At 43.7% G+C, this 23,147-nt stretch overlaps 1 protein-coding gene across 2 annotated transcripts in view; it reads right to left on the bottom strand.

The window, feature by feature from the left end:
- Window positions 1-23,147, bottom strand: part of ARID5B (AT-rich interaction domain 5B) — a 133,444-nt gene that overhangs the window by 96,339 nt on the left and 13,958 nt on the right. For both annotated transcript variants that reach the window (XM_032231782.1, XM_032231783.1), the window contains one exon: window positions 10,846-11,071. In XM_032231782.1, the coding sequence (XP_032087673.1) occupies window positions 10,846-11,071 (226 nt within the window). The remainder of the gene's footprint in view (window positions 1-10,845; window positions 11,072-23,147) is intronic.

The raw sequence follows: 23,147 nt of genomic DNA, 5'->3' as shown, positions 1-23,147 counted from the left end.
TTATGCAAGTCTTAATTGGATGGAAACAGCAGTTCTTGGTATGCCAATGGTCTGCTGTTGAAAGGAAGGGGTTAAATCAACAGCTTCCTCTAATCCTTCAGTTTAGCCACAGCAGCTGTTTATATGCCAGCAGAAAAGTGTGTTCAGATAAGAGCCAGAGGTCTCTAACACCATCTCACCATCTGCAGCCCTCCATCCCCTGCAAGGTCCTTATCAAAGATGATTCTGCAGTCTTGCACAGAAGAAGGGCTCCCCGCTCCTCCAAGAAGCCCATCTCTCTGCATTCCATGTTCCTTTTGGTCCAGGGCCTGAACCTCATGGCCCAGGCAGGTTGAGGCTACTGCAGAGATGCAGCAGGGCATCTTGGAACATGAGGCACTGTCTTACAGTTGGTTCTCTTGCTTTGGGGAAAATCATCATTTATGCTGTTCCACTTTCAAGCATGACCACCTGAGATGAAGCTCTCTCAATATCCCTTCCTATTCCCTTCTACTTCCCAAGTCCTTCTTCCTTTTCCTGTGCACAGTTGCCCAGTATTAATTTCATCCGTCTCATGCACACCTCAAATCTTGCTGAAGACTTCTGTATATCAGTATTACCCTTCTTTTCCTATGTGCATCGACCTGTTCTTAACAAAGAGTTCCAGAAAAACACCCTAGTAGTTGAAAAAGCCTGCTGCTTTTTTGTAAATGCAAAGCTTTTGATGAAATGAGCTGTCATTCACAAAAACTGATGCCTTTGAATAAAATCTGTTAGTGTTCAAGACTCCCCCGATTTTGGCTTCCATAGACTAATACAACTCTCCTCCTACAATGCTTTTCTATAAAAATTCCAAAACATGTTTTTATTTCAAACATGTTAATTGGTACTTGAAGGAAAATAATGACTGGAAAATTCAGGTTTTTCCTGTTCTCTTTTTCCATAATAGAGTGTGAAAAGATAGTGCAGCACTAAATTAAATGCTGAAGCTCTTGATTGCTACTAACTGTTACGACTGATTATTAGTATTGCTGTGGGTTGTTTTTCTCCACTGCTAGTTATGTTGTTTACAATTTTGTTATGCTGTTATTGTTCTGTTTTCAATTATTGTTAACGGCCCAGAGTCATGTACTTGAGATGAGTGAGAATATAAATTTAATAAAAAAAACAAATATACATTATCCCTCCAAGCTCATACACTTTATAATAAAGTGGCAGCCATATTTCCAGCTACAGATAAATGCCTGTGAAGATTCTCCAGGTTCACCGACAAATGCGCGCCCGACAAATGCGCGTCAACAAACCGCTGTGACAAAATGACAACCTTGAAAGCGCGCCCACTAAAGCGCGTCAACAAATGAGTGCCGACAAAAGCACACCATCGAAAACAATGCGAAAACAACGGTAACAACGTTAACAACCCTTACCCTAACCCTAACCCTAACCCTAATCCTAACCTAAAAACCCTAATCGCACTTTTGTGGGCGCGGTTTTGTCATCGCGCTTTAGTGGGCGCGCTTTCAACATTGCTGTTTTGTCACGGCGGTTTTGTCGCCGCACATTTGTCAGGAGCGCATTTGTCGGGTCACGGATTCTCCATAGTCCTCCAGGTCGTAGTTGTCCCAAATGTGCTTTTTCAAAAGTCAACTGGATTTTGTTTTTCCTTGAAGATGTTTCGCTTCTCATCCAATAACTGAAGAAGCTTCTTGGATGAGAAGCGAAACGCCTTCAAGGAAAAACAAAATTGCCTTTTGAAAAAGCACCTTTGGGATACAGATCAATATTAAGACTTTCCCACTTTGTGGCTGAAAAACAACTTCTACAATTTGACCAATTTTTTTCTCTCTCATCTTCACATTTTAAACTTTCCCAGAGATTGATGCTTCATGTATTGTGGTAGTGCTGAAAATTTGGCCATTGGTTCCAATGTAGGCTATGTTCCTGTGGGTCTTTTATTGGAGATTTCATGCTACTGTCCTCTTAATGAATCCATGTATGTATAGGTTCCCGCCAACTGCACAATGCCCTGTTCCAATCCTCTGTCTCTATCCCCTCATCGGGTGAGAAATGAGAAACTAATCATGATATGCAACACACTATAAGAGAAAAGGAAATTCTTTCTGGCAAGTGGGTCCATTTCAAAGCATGCAACCCGAAATTATGAGGAAAGGAAACTGTGGTACAGCAGCTACTAGGACTGAGAGCAGAATCCCAGTTGACTAGAAGTCAGAATAACTTGTTAATCTGGTTTCTTTTTACATTTCTTGAATCAGCAGAGGGGTTCAGTGTATTTTTGTGTGTATATACACTCACATATGCACATGTATGTATGTCTATACCTTTTATAGTTAAATCTCTCTGGAAGATATTGTCAGCCTTACCAGGTATCCGAGTCAGGAGAAACGATCAAATGAATGAATTCTAGTTTACTGTAAATTGTCATTAACAGAACCTTGCAGGTCTGAAAGTACAATTCTCCCTCTATCATCTTTACAGCCTGATATTTGAGGAGGATTCCTTGTGAGCCTCTTGCTTCGTACATTATGTAACTGCAGTCTGGACTTTCTCTTGATTGTTGAGTGTTCCCTCGTCCAGGACTCTCCAACCTTGGCAATGTTAAGCCTGGCAGACTTCAACTCCCAGAATTCCACAGCCAGAATTGAGGCCCGCCAGGCTTAATGTTGCCAAGGTTAGAGACCCATGCCCTAGTCAGTATCTCTTTGACCCAACTCCCAAGGCCTTTTCCTATTACAGATTAATACAGATGTAAAGCTCATTGGGGGGTTTTTAAATAATAAATGCAAAGTTGCTGTAACACAAATAATCAAGTGATGTCTCATTTTTTAAAGGCGTAGGAAAATACAAATTGATTAATTATGCATACCTTTTTTTGCTTAAACTGAAACACCAATCATTATTAGTGTTTCTGTTTTGCTCTTAGGAAGCCCTCCCGTACCCAACTACTAATGTATGTAGAATTCTGTAGAGGTCCAATCTAAAACCCACAGCATTTCTGCAGATGGTGCCACACTCATGGCTCCGTCCATTTTGCAGCCTTTGCTTGCCAACAAAATGCCCATGAGATTCTTCCAAGGAGGAAAGGACCCTGGGCCAATAGGCTCATGTCTGTTTCTAGTAGACCCAATAGTTATGGTTTGAGCCTTTGACATTTTTCTGACAGTGTTGCTGTTTTTTAATCTTGGGTTCAAGTAGTATCATAAGGATTTTAAATCATGATTTATGATGATAACAAGTCTATTGATACATGGTTCATTCATGTCCTATAACCTGTTAAAGTAGAATAGTTTGGGGAAAAGTCAACATAGACTTTGCTTCCAGAAAAGAAAATCTTAAAGCCATTTTATTGTACAAAAACACTTCTGCTCTTGTGCAAGATTCATTTCTGGAATTTGACCAGAGGTCCAAATGACATTGTCCTACTTTTGTGCTTTTATTTTATTTCCAGAAAGGAAGGCAGTGAAGAAGGCAAACAGAGAAAAAGAGACGCACGGCTTCTGACTGCTAGGGCCAGGAGCCTTCACTTTGAAAGCCCCAAACCCACAAGCTCTGCTTGATGAATTCAATGGGGCAGTCGATGCTCTCCCCACTCCCCCCTGCTAGACCAGCTGGTGACAGGGGTCAAGTGAGTAAGATAAACAGGTCTCCTTGGCCCATCCAGAACAGGGTTTTCAGCAGGTTGAAATATACTGAAACTGCCAAAAGTGGTAAAGCTAATGAAATATGACAACCCTGGAGAAAAGTAAACTTAACTATACTTGAATCATCCAAGTGTTCATTAAACAATTGAAGAAGGGGGTTCAAAGAGCAAGTGGTCAAACAAGATGGACAGTGACACCCCACCCCCACCCCCATGGCTGCAGCTACAGCTGGGGAAGGAACAGAACGTCAGAGAAAGGGGGAGGAAATAAAAATTTAAAAGGTAGGAAAATCTGACACAGCTTTCTACCCCTTGGCCATGAGCTCCTTCCAGGGTCTCCTGCACAGGAGGGAGGGTCTTCAGATGGACCATCTTCAAAAACTGGCAGAGGGGAGTTTCAGAAATATCTGTCCCTGCAGATTCAGTCCATGTTTGAATATGATTTTTCTGGTTGCGGTGTAGACTTCCTTCTCCACACCAAACCAAAGTTCTTTCTAGAACTTCTCAACATTTCATGGAGGAGAAAACATACCCTCCCACCAAAATGGCTCAACAGCAGAGATGCAGCATAATAAACCTGATTTTGCAAAGACTATGACCAAAAGAGAAAAACAACAATTCACAAAACTTTCAAGAAGTTCCGCAACTACTGTGGCAAGTTAACACAATTATTATTGCCATTCCCCCCCCCCCCCCGCCCCCTGGGACCCAAAAGTATAAAGCAGTGGATTTCACCCTATTCAGGTGCCCAGGAGTGCCCTGAACAATTCCCTGGAGATGATTCTGTGTGTATTTGTGTGCGTGTGCGGTTGTGTGCATGTGTGTGTGTGATGCTGACTCTTTCCTCTGCTGTACAGTTGTGCTTATACTCCCAAAAATACGGTATACAGGAGAAACAGGAAAAAGTTTAAAATGGAACCACAAAAATAGATAAGATAAGATTCCATGCATAACAGAAACATGGATTCATTTATTTTATTACCAATGGTTTCATGCCACACCAGCCAAAAACAATGAATGCATGCAGCTTACAAATGAAAGGAATAATTATTATTACTATTATAATTAGTCCTCTTTTTTACTTGACACTTTCCAAAACAACAGATGAAAGACTCCCCAAGACCTAGGTGGATTTTAATAAAACAACAACAAAAGAAGGCTTTGGGGATTGGTGCTAAAAGGGAGGAGGAGAAAAAGTGATTTTAAAATGGATGAGTGGCCCATGACTCATTCAGAGAAATTGCTGGGCTCCATGGGAGACATGCAGCTGAGCAGAAAATCAGCGTATTGAATTAAACCACAACATTTAGGCTGACAAAGGAATGTGATAAAGTAGAAATGAAATAATCGGTGTTAAGTCCTAGAGACAACAGGAAGAAAAAGAAAAGTCAATATTTCTGGCTCTTAATCTGACACAAATATGCTCACAGACCTGTTGGGAAAGGGAAACATTGAGAGTTGGGCTGGATGGAGTCCTTGAGCCAGTGGCCGCCCAGGTAACTGGATGATTTTACAAGTCCACAAGTTTTAAGATTTGAAGGGAAAGTAGGCTTGCACTTTCTTGAACATGAGTATGGTTCTTCACACAATCCAGAACTTTATTAGCATCTCAGATTGTAGCAAACCTGTACTTAGACTCAAACGAAGGTGGCTCTTAGCTGGAGAAACAGCATCCAAACCAGTGATGGGATTCAATTTTTTTTTACTAAAAATTCTGTGGGCGTGGCTTGGTGGGCCTGGCAGGGGAAGGATACTGTAAAATCTCCATTCCCTCCCCATTCCAGGGGAAGGTTACAGCAAAATCCCTATTTCCTCCCAATCAGCTGGGACTTGGGAGGTAGAGAATAGATAGGGACAGGGCCACTCAGAGGTTTTATTTATTGGTTCTCCGAACTACTCAAAATTTCCACTACCAGTTCTCCAGAACTGGTCAGAACCTGCTGAATGCCACCTCTAGTCCAACCAGAAGAAAGTGTTGATCTGGATATCTTTATGTCTCCATTGGAGACCATCCATGGCCTTATATAGATCACCTCCACACACAACAATAACTGCACACACACACTCCGCTAAAAATAATGACTGGATTAATGCAGATCCATGCCATGCCCACCAAAATGTGACAAAAACAAACATGTACAAGTATCATTTACTTAGAATGTTAAAAGTGTAATTAAAGAAGCCATCTCCAATCTACAAAATAAAGATCAGCCAGCTTGTTAAACTATGGAAGTTAACTATTAGATCGATTTAACAGCTCCGCTTCTAACCAATTAAGCAATTAAACAAGTGGAACATCTCAGTGTACACATTAAAAAAAAGTTAAAACTAACAAAACTATTCTAGCTTGAGATTTCTACTCATGGCTATGGAAGACCAACACACAACAGGCTGATTAGACTCCCAGCAACATGTTCCTTGACTATGCTGCTTTTCTCTCTGTTGATTGCCTAGGAATTCTCAACTCATATACAAGATATACTGGCCATTCATTTCTAAAAAAATCAGCTTAGGTTTGTTACTCAGGAAGTAGGGAGAGGAAATAACACCACGAGCACATCCAACCTTTTCCAGATGACTTCACCAAAGATAGTATTGCTCCAAGCATTCCTATTTAATTCATATTTCACATTTTAATGAAGGAAGCTGTGAAACAATCAATGCCACAAAGTAATTATTGAAAGATGGATCATGTGTGTTGTGATTTCTGACGGCCGTACTAATTTCACACATTCATCATCTACAAAAAATGTATCTTGTTCTTATCGTGCTAAATAAAAGACAAGATAAAAAATAGCTGCCTTCTAATACCTTGTGTGCAGTTAAAGGCATGAGACCCACCCCCACACCAAACTTCTCCATCCTTCACACACACACACACACATACACACACACACACACACACACACACACACACACACACAGAGTTTCTAACTGAGTGAAGTGGTCCTAACCACCTCTGTAATCCTCATGGGTTGATTGAACAGGAGAAACAAACCATAATTCAGCATGGGAACTTGAGTAACCTCTTCCCCCATTTCATTGATTTTCCCACAACATCAAATTCAGCAAGCACAAATTGGCAAGTAAATTATAGATGGTCCCTGGGGGGAGGGGAAGCTGGTTAGTGTGGCAGGACACTAACCAAGATATGCCCTTCAAAGGCTGTTGGTTGGCAGATGCCCTCTGCCCTCACCATTGATGGGACCGGCTGTCATGGAGCAGAATTTCACCCTGTTTGAGGGGTCACACGTTGTCTGCTCTGTCACTAAATCAATTTCCTCATTTCTTGCCACTCTGCAAACCACAGAGGGACTGGCCAGTCAGCCTTAGTGGTGGTTTATGAAAAGAGTCCAGGAAAACCTCAGGAAAAAGAGAAGCTGTGGCTTCCACAGAAAATGGCATGCATTCATTACCTAAAACCAGACAGCCATCAGCTTAGCAAATGGCCTGGCATAAATCCGAGGCCAGAGATACAGTGCTGCTAGATTCATGCAACATTATAACCCAGAGGAAACAAGCAAGGTTTGGAATTATGGACAGTTTATGAACCACTGTTTATGTCTTAACACGCTACATAAACTTGTTCGGTTCTCAAGGAAGACTGAGGGTGAGGTACAAAGTCAGGCACAGTTTCCATCTGATTCAGGCAATAAAGCCGGAGCACCCTGATAATAAGAAAGGAAGAAGTGGGACAGTGACCTCTATAAATGGAGCCACTTCTACTAAATGTTGAGTCCTTTCTTCCTTCTTCCCATTTCCATGCAAGCCCAGCTCTGACTGTCCAGTCTTTTTCATCTTTTTCCAATGGCACATTTGGAGATGAAGCCATTGATAACTGCCTGTCCTCAGAGTTTGGGGCTGTGCAATTGACAATAAACACACTGCAAGGCCTAGAATGCTGTTTTAATAATCTTACCCTAAGACACTTTCTACTGTATGCCTCAAAGCGTGTCCATAAGAAAAGGAGCAACCTGTAGAGACATCGTTTCCTGCTTAAACACCAACTCAATGCATATAACCAGAGTACAACTGTAATGACATCTTTATGGGGCAATAAAACCTAAAAAACAGCTTTCATACTTCATTTAAAGGAGCTCTGTAAGAAGCAGTGTTATATAAAATAATTTGACTTCTTTTCTTGAAGAATAGGTAGACCAATGAATGAGTACATGAATGAAGATATTGCATTCTCCCCCCTTCAACTGACTTGCTTTGCTCAAAGTCTGTAAAATAAACAAACTCTCATTCAACGATGCTGATTTATCCAATATTAGGTATGCAAGTCAACTTACTCTAAAAATATCATAACTCTGAAGGAGGAAGAAGAGGTGGCAGAGGAGGATCAAATAAATGGTTTAATCAAATGAATTTATCTTGAAAAACAGGTTTGCATGCTTAACGTGAATAACACATTCCACAACCAGTTCTATTATTATCTATCCGGTGAGGCTGAACTTCTGTTATTTTGATAAATGTGTCTCAGAGAAACAGCATTTCTGATATAAATCTAGTGACGGTTGCAACTGCTGCTCTCCTGCTGACTAAGAGCACCTTGGACTTGGGACTTTGCTCCAGGAGAGGAGCGGAGACCCACAGAGGCCCTCAACCATCCTCTTTTCTTCTTCTGCTGAGCTGCTCTGAACACTGCAAAGAGCAAAGGGGCTTCGGCATCCGATCGCCATTAGTTTTAGCCAGTGGGCAGATCATCAAGAATAACATTAAGATTCCCATGAACTTGACCGATTTTATCACATCGGCTTGTCAGTTGCACTATCTCAATCTTGGAGCTTTACTTCTGTAATCTTATTTCTGTAAAATTTTTCTCAGATGTACTGGACCGGGTAGAACCAGCTCAATGTCCATTGCCTGGAACTGAACCAGAAGTCGACCCCTCCAGTTCCTTTCTCGTTCCAGGGAATTCCCTGATCCCAGCATCCTTCAAACACTGTTTTCCTTGGCCAGGATGACTCCTGCACGAGTTACACAGCCAGACCAGCAACAGAGCGGGATGCAAAGCCCTCCGTTGTTTTCTCTAGTGGTTTGTTACCCAGAGCATCTTAATAGCCCGGCCTCCATCTATGCTGATCTCTTTAGTTGGTTTCATGTTGCCAAATATTCTGAAGAGGACAGTTTTATTACAGGGATTCTGGGAAAATCTTTTCCCTGCCATTTTGGCCTCAGACACTATTGCTGGCTCACACACTACATTATACCCTAATCCTGGGATAACAAAACAAAGTTGTTTCCTAGGCTGACACACAAAATTGACACACTGACCCATAAACTTTCCAATCCCAAATGACCAAGAATTATACTTGCATCACGTGACGCAACGAGATGGGTAAAGAATAATTCGCAGTCATCCTGGACTTAGAAATAACTACAAGCTACACATCTGGCCTGCTGACCTGCTTGTGCAAGATGAGCCAAGTTGGACTCTGTTTGCACATTGGCGTTGTGCCAACTTGGATTCCTTCTCAAACGGTTGTGCAAAGACTACTGGTCTGTTTCACCAAGGATACGTGGAGGATTACACGAACCTTTGGCAAATAATGGTTGTGAAAAATCTGAATAAACACTCTCCGCTAATGTAGTCTAACATTTTATCCACAATTAGATCAGAAACTTTTTAAATACTCCAGTTACTAGTACCAAACTATCATCAGGGCTTTTAAAAAAGATTAATATCCACACCATACTTGTAAATTAAAGAAAAGATCTTTTTTTAAAAAAATAAATGGGATGAAGAAGTAAAAACTCTGTCCTGCCACACATCAGAAATCTTTCCCAGTCTTCCACCACCCTGGGAACCTCCTCTTTTGATGGAAATAAAACCCCAACTCTGCCAGGCAGAGAAACAATTTTTTCTCCCAGAAGGAAAAAATCTACTTCTGTCCACTTAAGGATGAGATGGAAAGCCAAGAGAGTCCCAAGGCCCAGCAGGATGAAACAAAGATGAAATATTATGTCCAGATGTACCTCCCAAATATAAGGAGGTCATCATCTGATTCCTTGAAGCTTTGAATGCAGAAACCAGGATAAGACAAGGCCACGAGCCCTGGGGCAGAACTTTCATGGGGCTTCTACACGGAGCTTGGAAACTTCCAGAGTTCCCTTCATTTTGGGGTTTCTCATCCCAGAACAGAGCGTGAAAATACACTTTTCTGAAAGGAAGGCATGTGAGTTGGAAAAACTTCAACTGATACAATCCGATGGGATATAGGATTTTTTTTTTCTTACATGGCTCTGCCAGACAACATGATTTCCTTAAATCCTTTGGATTACATATTGATTGTGCCACTCAAATTCTTGGGCAAAATATATACAGATGAGATTTTGTAAAGAAATCTCTGAAGATTTATTTTAATTATTTTGGTTTCTGGGTAAACTTGCTAGTTTCTGTTTAGATACATGAGTATACGTGTATAGTTTATTAGAAGCTTACAAAACAGAAGATAGTCTTTACAAAGGCTCTGTCTCTGAGAAGCTCAACAGCTTGTAGAAAAATAACTAAAACATAGAAAGCATTAACAGGGCAGTTAGGGATGTGATCCCTGTAACCTTCTAACTAACATGAAGGTAGGCAATGTTTAACATCCAGTCCTCTAAGAGTGTTTTGATCTGAATGAGACTGAACTCTCACCAGCTTAGATGGCGGTGGCAGGACTGGTGGGGCGCAGATGCCAGAGAGGGAGAGAGGTTGAGCCAGCCTCATGTCTTCCAAATCCAGAAAGGGGATCTTTCAGGGGTTCAGCCACTGGGCAACGAAATGACCAGGGAGCAATTAAGCAAAAGGAGCAAAACATCTAGTCCTAATCCATCAGTAAGGGGGCCCAATGAAAGTCACACACAAGAAAAAAACCTCTCTTGATCATCTTACACAAGACCCATAGGGAGGACAGCAGAGGTTCCTACAGTGGCCGTGGCAGTGGCCCTCCTTCTAAATTCTGCCTTGACTCTAATGCACCTATTCTGCGCAAATATCGTTCACACATTATCCTTGCCCTCCAGTGAACTTTCAATATGCTTCATCCTCTGCAGCCCAACAGACACTTGAATGTCCCTTCCTTTTACAGTCACCTTAGAAGTCCTTAGCAGATTCCCTGAGTCTCTGCCACACACCCCTTCTCCTTTTGGTCAAGAAAAGCCCAAGAAAATTGGTCCCGTCAATAATTGCAGAAGCCAAGGCCCAAAGGAACACTTACCCAAGTCGGCCTTTTCCTTCAAAATGTCCTTGAAATTGAGGCCACTGTTGTGCGTGGATTGCCGGAACCTGTTTAGGGCTTCCCTCTGTCCATCTTTCATCAGTTCCGGAGGTGTGAAGGCTTCATCCTGGACGCCACGTTTCCACTTGGATATATCTGTCCGGGCCCATTGGGCCAAGTCTTCAAGCTTCACCGTTACTTTTTCTGAAGCAGCAATGACTTCATCCTGGAAGTGCCAAAGGGAAAAAGGTCATGTTGGCTCCTGACTTGTATCATCACCAAATTACACAACAGGCTTTTCTCACCAAATGACCTGGAGAATATCTTCTGTCTCTCCCTTTGTCCCAGCACAGCACTGCCTTCAAAGCAGCCTGAGGATTTTGCGCCAGACTGGTTGACAGCTCTTTCCAGGAGCTCCACAGGCTTTGCGAGGGGCTTCTCTCCTTCCAGTTGCTACAGGGAGGAGCCAGCAGGGGCAGGGGCTGAGGGGGCCTCCCTTTTTGTGGCTCTCCTCTGGTGCTTCTCCCCCATGCAGCCATCTCAGGGGTGTGCAGCATGACCATCTCCCATAATTTCCATCCACCCAAAACTTTGCGTCTTTTCCCCACTCCTTCGCCTTTCCCCTAACCTTTCCTGTTTTTTAAACTCTACTTTCATTAAAAGCAGTTCCAAAGTAGGGCATGCTGACTGTTCAAATGTTTGGATTGCAGCCGCGCGAGTGATAGTGGGCGCACCGCGGTTCGCCCACGTTACACCCATCCTCCGCGAGCTGCACTGGCTACCTGTCAGTCTCCGGGTGCGCTTCAGGGTACTGATGACCACCTTTAAAGCACTCCATGGTAGTGGATCTGGGTACTTGAGAGACCGCCTTCTGCCGATTACCTCCCTTCGACCAACTAGATCGCACAGACTGGGCCTCCTCCGAATTCCATCCGCCAGTCAATGTCGACTGGCGACTACACGGAGGAGAGCCTTTTCTGTTGCAGCTCCGACCCTGTGGAACGATCTCCCCATTGAGATTCGTACCCTCACCACCATCCAGACCTTCCGCGCAGCCCTCAAGATCTGGCTCTCCCAGCAGGCCTGGGGATAGGTTTCCAAGTTACCCGCCCGAGTGTTGATTGCTGAAGGAAAGTTGTGTTTTGTTTTTTTTCTTTGTTCACATTTTGTTTTGTCTTTTGATACTGCACCCCCTTCCCTTGTGATTGTAAGCCGCCCTGAGTCCCCTCAGGGAAAAGGGCGGCCTATAAATCTTAATAAATGAAATGAAATGAAAATGAAATGAAATGAAATGGATTGGTTCTAAAATTTTAAGGAGCCTTGTGGCAGCAGATCCAAAGGAGTTGGTCTTTTGCTCTGCTCCACCACTATCCATGGATGGAGCTCACTTCACGGAGGACAAACCAGGACAACGTTTGGTGTCTGCTCTTGTTCTGGGAGGCTGTTCTCCCCTCCCCCCCAGGACACCAGCACAAGAGGGAGCCAAACCCCTATGGAAAGAAAACCCTCTTTCCTAAAAGGGTGACTTGGCTGCAGTACTTGGCACTGAGACTATGGCAGCTGATGTTAAAGTACCGTAAGCAGGCTCAGAAACCACAAAAAAAAGGCCAGGATTTCCAGCAGGTTAGACGGAGAAGTTTACATCTCATCCCCAAAGAGGTCAATTCCACAAGCCTCCAGGATTTGAGCTTGGCTTGAAGGAATCTTGGCCTTTATAGCCTGCACAGAAATAAATAACCCATGGAGAGGTCACATGAGCATATGCCCTTTTGTGGGAGTGCAAAGGGATATACATGCTTCATTAGGCTAGTCCTTCTTGTTCACAGCACGTTATGATTGTTAATATAATTTCAATCAATTTTTATACATATTTCCATGAATACCAGTTGAAATAGAATTTACTTCTAAATAATTAGAAAGCAGAGGTGTGTTATGTGTTCCATCCTCTGCATTGCCAGAAATTGAGCAAGGGGCCCTTTTGGAAAATGCAATTAATCTGCAGAGGCAAAAATGCATAGCATGATGAGTAATGGTTCTAACTTGTTCTTATTTGCACAATAAGATCTAATTATAAATGGGGTTCCTGGAACTCTGAGTCACTAGAAAATTCCTGTTTATGATACAATTTCCTTGCCTAATACACAAATATTGAAGTGAACTTTTGTTCTAACAGTTACATGAAACATTTGACATAATCACCCAAGAAATATTACAAAAATTCTGCAAGTCTCCTGCAAAATAAGATTGCCAATGGTCTGATTTCCTGCACATTTCCAGGCAATTAGTTTTAATTCTCCTTCCCCCCCCCCCAGATTTCCTTAAATTGACACCTAGTAGTCCTTGACTTAACACAGTTCATTTAGTGGCCATTCAAAGTTACACCACCACTGGAAAAAGTGAGTTATGGCTGTTTTTCACACTTACAATTGTTGCCGCATCCCTGTGGTCATGTGATCAAAATTCGGATGCTTGGCAATTGGTTCGCATTTATGACGGTCGCAGTGTCCTGGGGGTCACATGATTTCCTTTTCCAATCTTCTGGCAAGCAAAGTCAATGCAGGAAGCCAGATTCACTTAATAATCGTGTTCCTAACTTTAACAACTGCAGTGATTCACTTAACAAATGGGGTAAGAAAGGTCATAAAATGGGGCAGAACTCACTTAACGGATGTCTCATTTGGCAACACAAATTTTGGGCTCAATTAAGGTCGCAAGTCAAGGACTACCAGTATTACTTTAGAGCAGAGGTCTTCCAACTTGGCAACTTTAAGACTTTTAAGCAGAGCTGGCTGAAGAATTCTGGGAGTTGAAGTCCACAAGTCTTAAAGTTGCCAAGTTTGAAGACTCTGCTTTAGAGAATTGTCCTTTATAGAACAGATTTAATCAAATCTGTTGACTGACAGGAGCACAGCGGGTGGCAGCATCACAGGGCCAAACATCACCCTTGCAAAAAAGATCCTTCCAGATCACTGGAAGTGAAACTGCTATTACTTTTAAAGGACAAGAGGCAACATTTCATGAGATATCCAAGCAAGAATGCCCAATATTGCCAGGTTCAGCAATCAGCGATTTTTAAATACCCCATTCAATGTCTTCCAGGTACCTTAGACATCAACTCTCATATTCTCAACCAGTATGGGAATTATGGGTACCAAGGGGTGCCTTCATACATTATGCAAGCAATTACAACTTAATTCTGTATGGCCATTTTGGCTGGGAATCATGGGATTTGCTGTCCAACAACAGGAAATATTTCCCAGCAGGAAATATGCTAAAAGCCATGTCATGTGCCAATGCTCCATAAATCTTGCCTGGCACTTTTAAAGGGTCTTATGCAAGCATGATCTTCCCAGAAACCACGACTCTTAGCCTGATGCGTTTCTTCCCCAAGGCTCAGCCAGGCCAAGGTTGCTGTTTTCGGAAGGATCTGGGCGCCAGACCAGGCGATACAGGGCTGCTTCTAAAGGGGCAAAGGCAGTGGCACTTCCATTGCCAGGTGCTCACCTCCTCCTGTTTAGGAACTGCCAAGGCTAACCCTTTGTTGGCATCCCAAGTGAACAAAGTTGACCATTGAATAACTAAAAGATGAGTGCAATCATGACTCCATCAGGAATGAATAACCCTGTTATTGAGGCTCCAGGGATGATGCCCAGAGTCTAAGCCATGCAAGGCACCTGCAGAAAGACTATACATTCTGTACTGCCAGAAACCGACAACTCCATCTCACAAGCAAATGAAGCTCAACTCAGGAACCATGGACCGTCAGATCTATTTGGCCACTAAAATCAGATTCAAATGAAAACAGATCTTATCCCATTCTCCTTTGACCCTGCTGTCCCTCTTCCCAAGTGGAAGCTCCTCAGTGGAGTGGAATCTCTTGTTCCATTGATGAAAAGTGAGTGTGAACTTTGCTTTCTGCATTGAGACTTGATTTAGCCCAAAAGACGCATGGCTCCAGTGTGGAGCTGGGGATTTTTCGGGTGGCCAAAACTGCTGTCTTGACTCTTTCCTGCAACTGCTGATAGTGTGGGTTTTAATTCCATTTATAAATGGTGTGTTTAGTTTACATGACACCTGGAGGAACTTGCTGTGATGCTATTATTAAACAATAACTATAAAATGCCACAGGTTACAGTGGCGTGCCTGCAACACAGTGTAATCACCATAATCTAACCTTATTATAATTATCATCATTTCCATCAGTATACAGGACCAGAACAAAAGGTCTCTATGGCAAAATGGCATGTGACAATATTAATAATATTAATACAGCCAATTCAACTAAAGCACCTTTGATGGGAGAATTGGAAATGCTTAGCATTTTCTGGCATTTGCATTTCTGGCCTCCCCAGGGCTGGGAAATCTTTACACTCTGGCTGAATCCAGCCCCAACTGCATTAAACCTGTGGCAGCTAACAGCATAATTTGGTGCTCAGAATTTGGCAGACCCTGGGCAGACCCCTCCCAGTTTAGATCTAGATAACCTAAGCAGGAACCATGGTGTGCCGCTTTCTCCTCCTCCTGGGTGGGAGGGTCTTCTGGGTGGAGGTTCTTCTCCTCCACTGAAAGGATCTGCCCGATCCTAGCAACAGCCATCCTAGAACTGGAAGGAGCCCAGGAGATCATTCAGTCTAATCTCCTGCCCAGCAGAGGATTCCAAACGAAAGCATCCAGGCCAATGGTGGGATTCAAAAATTTTGTACTGCCGGTTCTGTGGCCGTGGTGTGACTTGGTGGGTGTGGCTTGGTGGGTGTGGCAGGGGAAGGATACTGCAAAATCCCCATTTCCTCCCAATCAGCTGGGACTCGGGAGGCAGAGAATAGATGGGGGTGGGGCCAGCCACAGGTGATATTTGGCGGTTCTCTAAACTACTCAAGATTTCTGCTACTGGTTTTCCAGAACCGGTCAGAACCTGCTGAATGCCACCTCTGATCCAGGCAAATGGGGGATTGGCTCTGCTTAGATACCTCCCCTAATCACTGGTTCCATCTTTCTTGTGGTTAGAAGTGGCCTTCCTGTTTCTTAAGTGGGTGACCCTGTTTCCTGGTTTTGACCTTGGAGTTGAAGTCCACAAGTCTTAAAGCTGCCAAGTTTGGGACCCCTGTCCTCCATGAATGCTTTTCATGTCTTCCCTAAGCCAAAGTGTATTGTTGCTACATTAACTTGCTCTAGTTTGAGGTTTTTCTGCCACAGAACCCTCCTTTTGCTACCCTGGCTTTAAAAGCCCCCTTTTTGAAGTCCAAGGTATACACTCAACTATACTTGGCCTTTTCCAATATCCCGGATATTTCCATTTCTCAGTCTTCTCCACTGAGTTAATTCTTCCATCTCTCCTGGAGAAAGGCGTCAACTAGAACAATCACAACAGAATTTTTAACAGAATAATAGAATAACAGAGCTAGAAGGGGCCTTGGAGGTCTTCTAGTCCAACCCCCTGTTGAGGCAGGAAACCCTATACCATTTCAGACAAATGGTTGTCCAATCTCTTCTTAAACACTTCCAGTGTTGGAGCATTTACAACTTCTGGAGGCAAGTTGTTCCACTGGTTAATTGTTCTAACTGTCAGGAAATTCCTCCTTAGTTCTAGATTGCTTTTCTCCTGGATTAGTTTCCATCCATTGCTTCTTGTTCTACCCTCTGGTGCTTTAGAGAATAGGTTGATTCCCCTCTTTTTTGTGACAGCACTTCAAATATTGCAATGCTGCTTTCATGTCTCCCCCGGTCCTTCTTTTCATTAAACTAGACATATTCAATTTCTCCAACCATTCATCATATGTTTTAGCCTCCAGTCCCCTCATCATCTTTGTTGCTCTTCTCTGTACTTTTTCTTTCGTCCAATATCTCTTTGATGAATGTTCCCATCACTACAACTTTGAAAGAGCTTCAACTTGCTTGTAGGAAGCACTGTCCACATCTATTGCGATGGGCAGGCAATTATAGGCCCTAACAATTGCATCAATTTGATAGGTTTCCCCCAACCCCATTTTCTAACTCAAATGTTCTTTGCTGCACTACCAGATTTTATTCCCAAATTTCTGAGCAGAAGTGGGTACTTTCAACTCATAGGGCAGCTTCTTCCCCATTTTTACTACTTCACTTCCTTTTGAACAAATTACGTCCCTTCAGTTCCAATTATAATTCTCTATTCCTAATTTCTGTCTACTCAAGGCCACTGTAAAGTGCCTTTACCATCGCCAGGCTTAAGCTTATTTTGATTAATACATGACAGTTGGCACATAAACTCGAAAAATATATACTTTTGAAAGCAATGCTGAGATGGTAAATATTGGGCTGCGTGGCAGAGGTGGAGATTCAGATGCTTCTCTCCGGTTTGGGTGAACCGGTAGCGGTGGCTGCGGGAGGCTCCGCCCACACACCCCAACATAATGCATGAGCACTGCACATGCGCAGAAGGCAATGCACATATGCAGATGCAGCTCATGCACTCACATTTGCGAACTGGTAGGGAAGGTAATCCCACCACTGCTGCGCAGGTATCCCTTGCCTTTGATGGGCTAATGCCTTCAGACAAGCTGACTCTTTCACTTGCATAATCCTGAACCAGGAGGTGACAGAAAAACACCTGTGAGATCAAGAGGAGACCCTTTGGTGGGCTAAGTCTGCACACAATTTTGGGGGACAGGCCCAAAGGAAAAGTGGGAGCCTGCAGGAGGGGCAGAGAGTAAACAGGGATTTTGATGGGGCAGGAGTGTCTCTTTTTGAAAACTGCATTGTGACTACACTTTGAAGAGAGCTGGAAACTGAGTGGCTGTTTTGTTTGAGAAAATAACAGCCATAATTGTTTATGAGTATCAGACCTGCTCATGCACGACCAGATCACAACCTCTCAGTCTTGCCTATACATGTGAAAAAATACGAGTATTGAAGCCTCCCTAGTTTTAATCGATACTTAGAATGGGGAGATTAATTAAATTCCATGGGGGGAAATCATAGTCAACCTATCATAATAGAAGAACAGAATAATTTAGGTTGCTGAAACATACTAAGTTACTAACATTATACAGACATCTTGTAGAGACATAATTATTTTGTCTAATTGTCTATTTGGACTGAAGATTATAGTGCTAATTATCATCAGTTATGAGAGATACACTTTCCCGCTGATAATATAACTTCTCTCGCTCTCTCCCCCCCTTTTTTCTCAATTTCCTCTGCAAAAGGCCTATTCCAAGGAGGCCAGAGTTGCCCCAGGAGACAGCAGAGGCAACGGCTTCACCGCCAACTGCAACATTTGAGGGACACAACTCCGAAGCCCCCACAGGGATTACCTCTGTTTGCTGCCCAGCCTGGTTCAACCTCTGTGTGAAGGTGGGAAAGGAAGGGCTTTTAGACATCCCTCCTCATAAGCAGATGAACTCTGGCCGGAGACCAGCTGTTTTTCCTTCTTCTGGTAACCTCCAATAATTTATTTTGTGCTAAATATGTGCCTCTGGGTTTACGTACAATATGGGCTTCCTAGTCCACATCTGTCCCCTCCTCCCCATTTTGTAATTTCCACTCTGTAAGGCAGTGAATGGGTAACCTTTTCCAGACCGAATGCCCAAAGTGCACACACTTAAACTGCCACAATGCAATCCGTGTGCGGTCCCCGCGCATTTGACCTGCCCCCCCACTTATGCATGCACCCCCCACACATGTGTGCCACCCCCCCCCATGCATGTGCGGCAGAGACCTGAAGACCAGCTGGCCAGTGGGAGGCACACGCACATGCGTGGCAGACCTGAACTGGGGCGATGGCTTGCACGCCATCAGAGAGAGCGCTGCATGCCACCTCTGGCACATATGCCATAAGTTCTCCATCACGGCTATAAGGGAATCAACCACAAGAAAAGGGAGATGAGACTAGTGAAGCAGCACAGCTGCCAGCCATCCCAGAAGCACATTTTCATGTGCAGTTTCTGTCTCACAGGAACACCCCTGTCTGGCTACTTTCCTGTTGTTGGGCCCATATTCCTATCCAAAGGGACCATTTCACTCCACTCTTCCTTCCCTCCGAGGAGTGAGAGGAGCATCCTCAGTCTGATTCCGTTTCATCCCCCCACAGTGGCTCCTGTTGGGGTGAATCGGATGGCCTGTACCAATCCCTCTCACACACACAACACAGTGACAACCTCACTTCCATTGCCACCCACACATTGGCAGACCATCCTAAGAAGGGGAAAGGCCATTGAGCTACATAGAAAACGTATGTGGCCACTCACAAACCTGGTGGAATAATTCCCCCAGAATGCCTAACACCACCAGCATGAAAACAAAGTTTAAAAACAACCGTGATACATTAATTGAGGCATCAAAGCAAACCTCCAATCTAAATTTGAAGCAATTACCATCATCCTTCCAAGGATCTCATGAGTCTCAGGTCTACCCCAACATTGGAGGGGATAAGGAGTCATTCCCTGAATCCCAGTTGCATTTGTAATATTTATACATTTACAAGAAGGGTGTACTTCTTCTTGGACAACCACAAAGGAGGAACTAGAGGTATATTAAAGAAGATTTGACTCTAATATCTGCCCTTCTTATTGGGATAAATGAATCCTTCATGTCATTATAAATATTCCCAAAGTCACATAAAACCCCAGATTTTGCCATTGAAAATGTCCAGGTATATTGTACAATAATGCTGGGATTCCTGCTTCACATAATCTGTTTGGTTTTGAGAATCTGAACTTTTAGGAAGAAGCGTACATGACTGACTGTTTTAGCACAGGTGGGACAATTAGCAGCCTCAGTGGGCCAATTGTAAGTAAGGCAGGAGAACCATAACGGATCTCTCTCAAGGATTTTTATTTGGGCTCTGCAGACTTACACACTGATCAGATGAGACTCTCAAAGGAAGCCATTCCTCCCCTCCCCATTTAATTTTATATGAAGTGAAACCATGTGCCTCCGTTTGAATGTTGGGAAATAAAATTCCTCTAAACCCCCATCATCCCAACGACTTCCATCTAGTCTTCAGCCTTTGGGAAGAAGTGGGCTGGGGGGTTGACCAGGCTGGAGAAAATAAATCATCTATAATTTCAGTCAAATTTCAGGACAGGGATCAGTGGAGAGGCACTGTGGCAGTCAATAAACCCAGGCAGATCTGGGATGAAGATGGTGAATCCATCCTGGGGCTCCTTGATCTCCCACCAGCCTTTGTTGACCATGGCATCCTTTTGGACCAGCTCTGGTGTCTCAGGGAGGAAGGCATTCTCTTGTGGCGGTTCTCCTTCCTTTTCCATGGACACTTTTAATCGGCGTGGATAGGATGGAGAGATCATGCCCACTGCCCAGGCAGAGTGGGAACATTTGGGGTCTTTTTGATAAAACAATGTGATTTTACAGAGCCCAGGAATTGTGACTCTTCATGAATGGCACGTTATCTTGTCAGAGGTCCACATTGCTGCCATCTTAATGGCTTTCCAAAAACTATTAAAAATCTGGTTAATCTCCAATTTAGGATGGCTGAGAAGCCCTTAAGGTTCTGGTTTGGCTTTTTGTCAGACGGAGTTAGCCTTCTGGTTGGCTGTGTTCTTTGATATTTGTTGTGGCTTTTCCCTCCTATTTTTTATTGTAATCCATCCAGTGTCATTGAGGAGTTGGGCAGACTGAAACTGAATCAATACATTTTTAAAAATAAATAAACATCCACATGAGTCGTTAAAACAAACATAAAGAGACAGCTCAACATAATTTAGTTTCAGCTCCAGTAAGCCAGTGCTGAGGACGAAAAGATCTCCCATGAAAAAAAAAAGAGGAAAAAACAAAGGAGGCAATCCCTTAAATAAAAATTGTCCAAGGAAAACACACTGAGCTGCTTGCTGGACAGCTTCTAATCTTGTATTGAAAGTTGAGAGAGATTACACTCTCTTGCAAGTGAAGAACAAGTAAACAATCTCTTCTATTAGCCATAATGAGCAAGTGTTAAATAGACATCCTGCATCTCTTGGTGAATTTCTTGACACAACACCCATTGAACTGGGCCTTCTGTGGTATGGTCTCTCACCTAAGGGCAAGAAGTGCAGATCTTAAAAGCATCCCATCCTCTTGCTCAGGGGTGAAATCCAGCAGGTTCTGACAGGTTCTGGAGAACCAGTAGCAGGAATTTTGAGTAGTTTGGAGAACTGGCAAGTACCACCTATGGCTGGCCGCAGAGTGGGGAAGGAATGGAGATTTTGCAGTATCCTTCCTCTGTCACGCGCACCAAGCCACACCCACAGAACCGGTAGTAAAAATATTAGAATTTCACCACTGCTCTTGCTGGTTGTCTTTGCTACTCAGATTATCTTGGGCTTGGAGTCAAAACTTGGGAGGGGGGATTCTTGCTGCTTATTAGGAAGAGCCTAGAGGTTTATCAACCTGAGGCCAGACTTCACCTTGGTTGTGTAGTAGACAGTGGCAAGGACACCTGCATCATTAGAGGTTCTGCTGGGACAAACGATTGGGGGGCTCTTTGATACCCCCGAAGAGAAATATCCCACTTTCCATCTGATGGAGAAAACTTCTTTTAAGATTGAGAAAAACGTAAAATGCTTGAGTATTATTATAAGATATGAATTGCATGTTATTTAAAGCTATTAAGATAAGGAAGCACATGTTAAGATGGGAGAAATTAAAATTGCCACTGCTAGGGAGAACTCCTGTGATAAAAATGGATTTCTGCATTGAATGATGCTTTTGTTTCAGACAGCACCTGTTTTGACAACTGATGTGCCATTCAAGCAATGGCAATAATTTATATCTAAATTTGTACTGAAGTGGGGGGGGGCAGGGGGAACAGGAGGTAAATAGAAAGCCACGTTTGTCAAAACTGCCTGCTGGGTCTGGACAAGTTGACCCACTCTGAAAGTTAAGTGAGAATTCATATTTCATGCCCCATTTTAGCCATCTAAAGCAGGGGCATCCAAACTTGGAAACTTTAAGACTTGTGGACTTCAACTCCATGGCTGGCTGGGAAATTCTGGGAGTTGAAGTCCACAAGTCTTAAAGTTCCCAAGTTTGGACACCCCTGGTCTAAAGCAAAGGGCTAGTTTGGCTCTGGGGAAGTCCTGGCTGCAGGCTTGCCTCTCTCTTATCCTTTCAGCACTGCTTGTTGTGTAATCTTTCCTTGAGGAGGACCTCTTGAGCATCAATAACAAACTGTGGCTTGCTTTGAACAAGCCAATTCAACATCCTAAGTTGTACAGCCAATTTGTTTAGACAGGTTTTAGTGACTGTCATTCCCCATGTAAGTCTTGGGAGATAGGATTAATGGGAACTTTCAAACAGGCCCAAGACTTCATTTCCTCCGCCACTCCGAATTATTTTACATTCACAATGCTACTTTAAACAAACTATTTAAATACGCACAAAATAGGCTTCCTGAAGGCTACTTAGAATGATTCATAAGTGACGTTGCAGGCATTGAAAGTTGTTTCTCTCATTTCCCTTCATGACCTCCCCAACTGTTCTGATGCCTTTCTAGCAGTGGTGAAATTAAAAACAATTTACTACCGGTTCTGTGGCTGTGGCTTGGTGGGTGTGGCAGGGTAAGGATACTGCAAAATCCCCATTCCCTCCACACTCCAGGGGAAGAATGCTGAAAAATCCCCATTCCCTCCACACTCCAGGGGAAGGATACTGTAAAATCTCTATTCCTTCCCCACTCCAAGGGAAGGACAGCCATTCGAGCTGTAAGTGCCTCCACCTGCATTCTGGACCCGTGTCCCTCCTGGCTGGTTGCCAACAGCAGGGAGGTGACACATGGCTGGATCCAGACGGTCGTGACCGCCTCCCTTCGGGAGGGGCACTTCCCCGCCGTACTTAAAACGGCGGTGGTGAGACCCCTCCTGAAGAAACCATCCTTGGATCCAGCCATTTTAAACAACTTTCGTCCTGTCTCCAACCTCCCCTTTATCGGGAAGGTTGTTGAGAAGGTGGTGGCCTTCCAGCTTCAACGGGCCTTGGAGGAAGCTAGTTATCTTGACCCCTTCCAGTCTGGCTTCAGACCTGGTTACAGCACAGAAACCGCTTTGGTCGCATTGACCGATGATCTCTGGAGGGCCAGAGATGGAGGCTATGCGTCCATCCTGGTTCTCCTTGACCTCTCAGTGGCTTTCGATACCATCGACCATGGTATCCTTCTGCGACGACTGCGGGAGGTGGGAGTGGGAGGCACTGTTTTGCAGTGGTTCTCCTCCTACCTCTCGGACAGGTCGCAGTCGGTGTTGGTCGGGGGGCAGAGATCGTCCCTGAGGCCCCTAACATGTGGGGTGCCGCAGGGTTCGGTCCTATCCCCCCTACTATTTAACATATACATG

Source organism: Thamnophis elegans, chromosome 15, assembly GCF_009769535.1.
Source record: "Thamnophis elegans isolate rThaEle1 chromosome 15, rThaEle1.pri, whole genome shotgun sequence".
NCBI lineage: Eukaryota > Metazoa > Chordata > Lepidosauria > Squamata > Colubridae > Thamnophis > Thamnophis elegans.
This window is presented reverse-complemented; position numbering and strand designations above follow the sequence as displayed.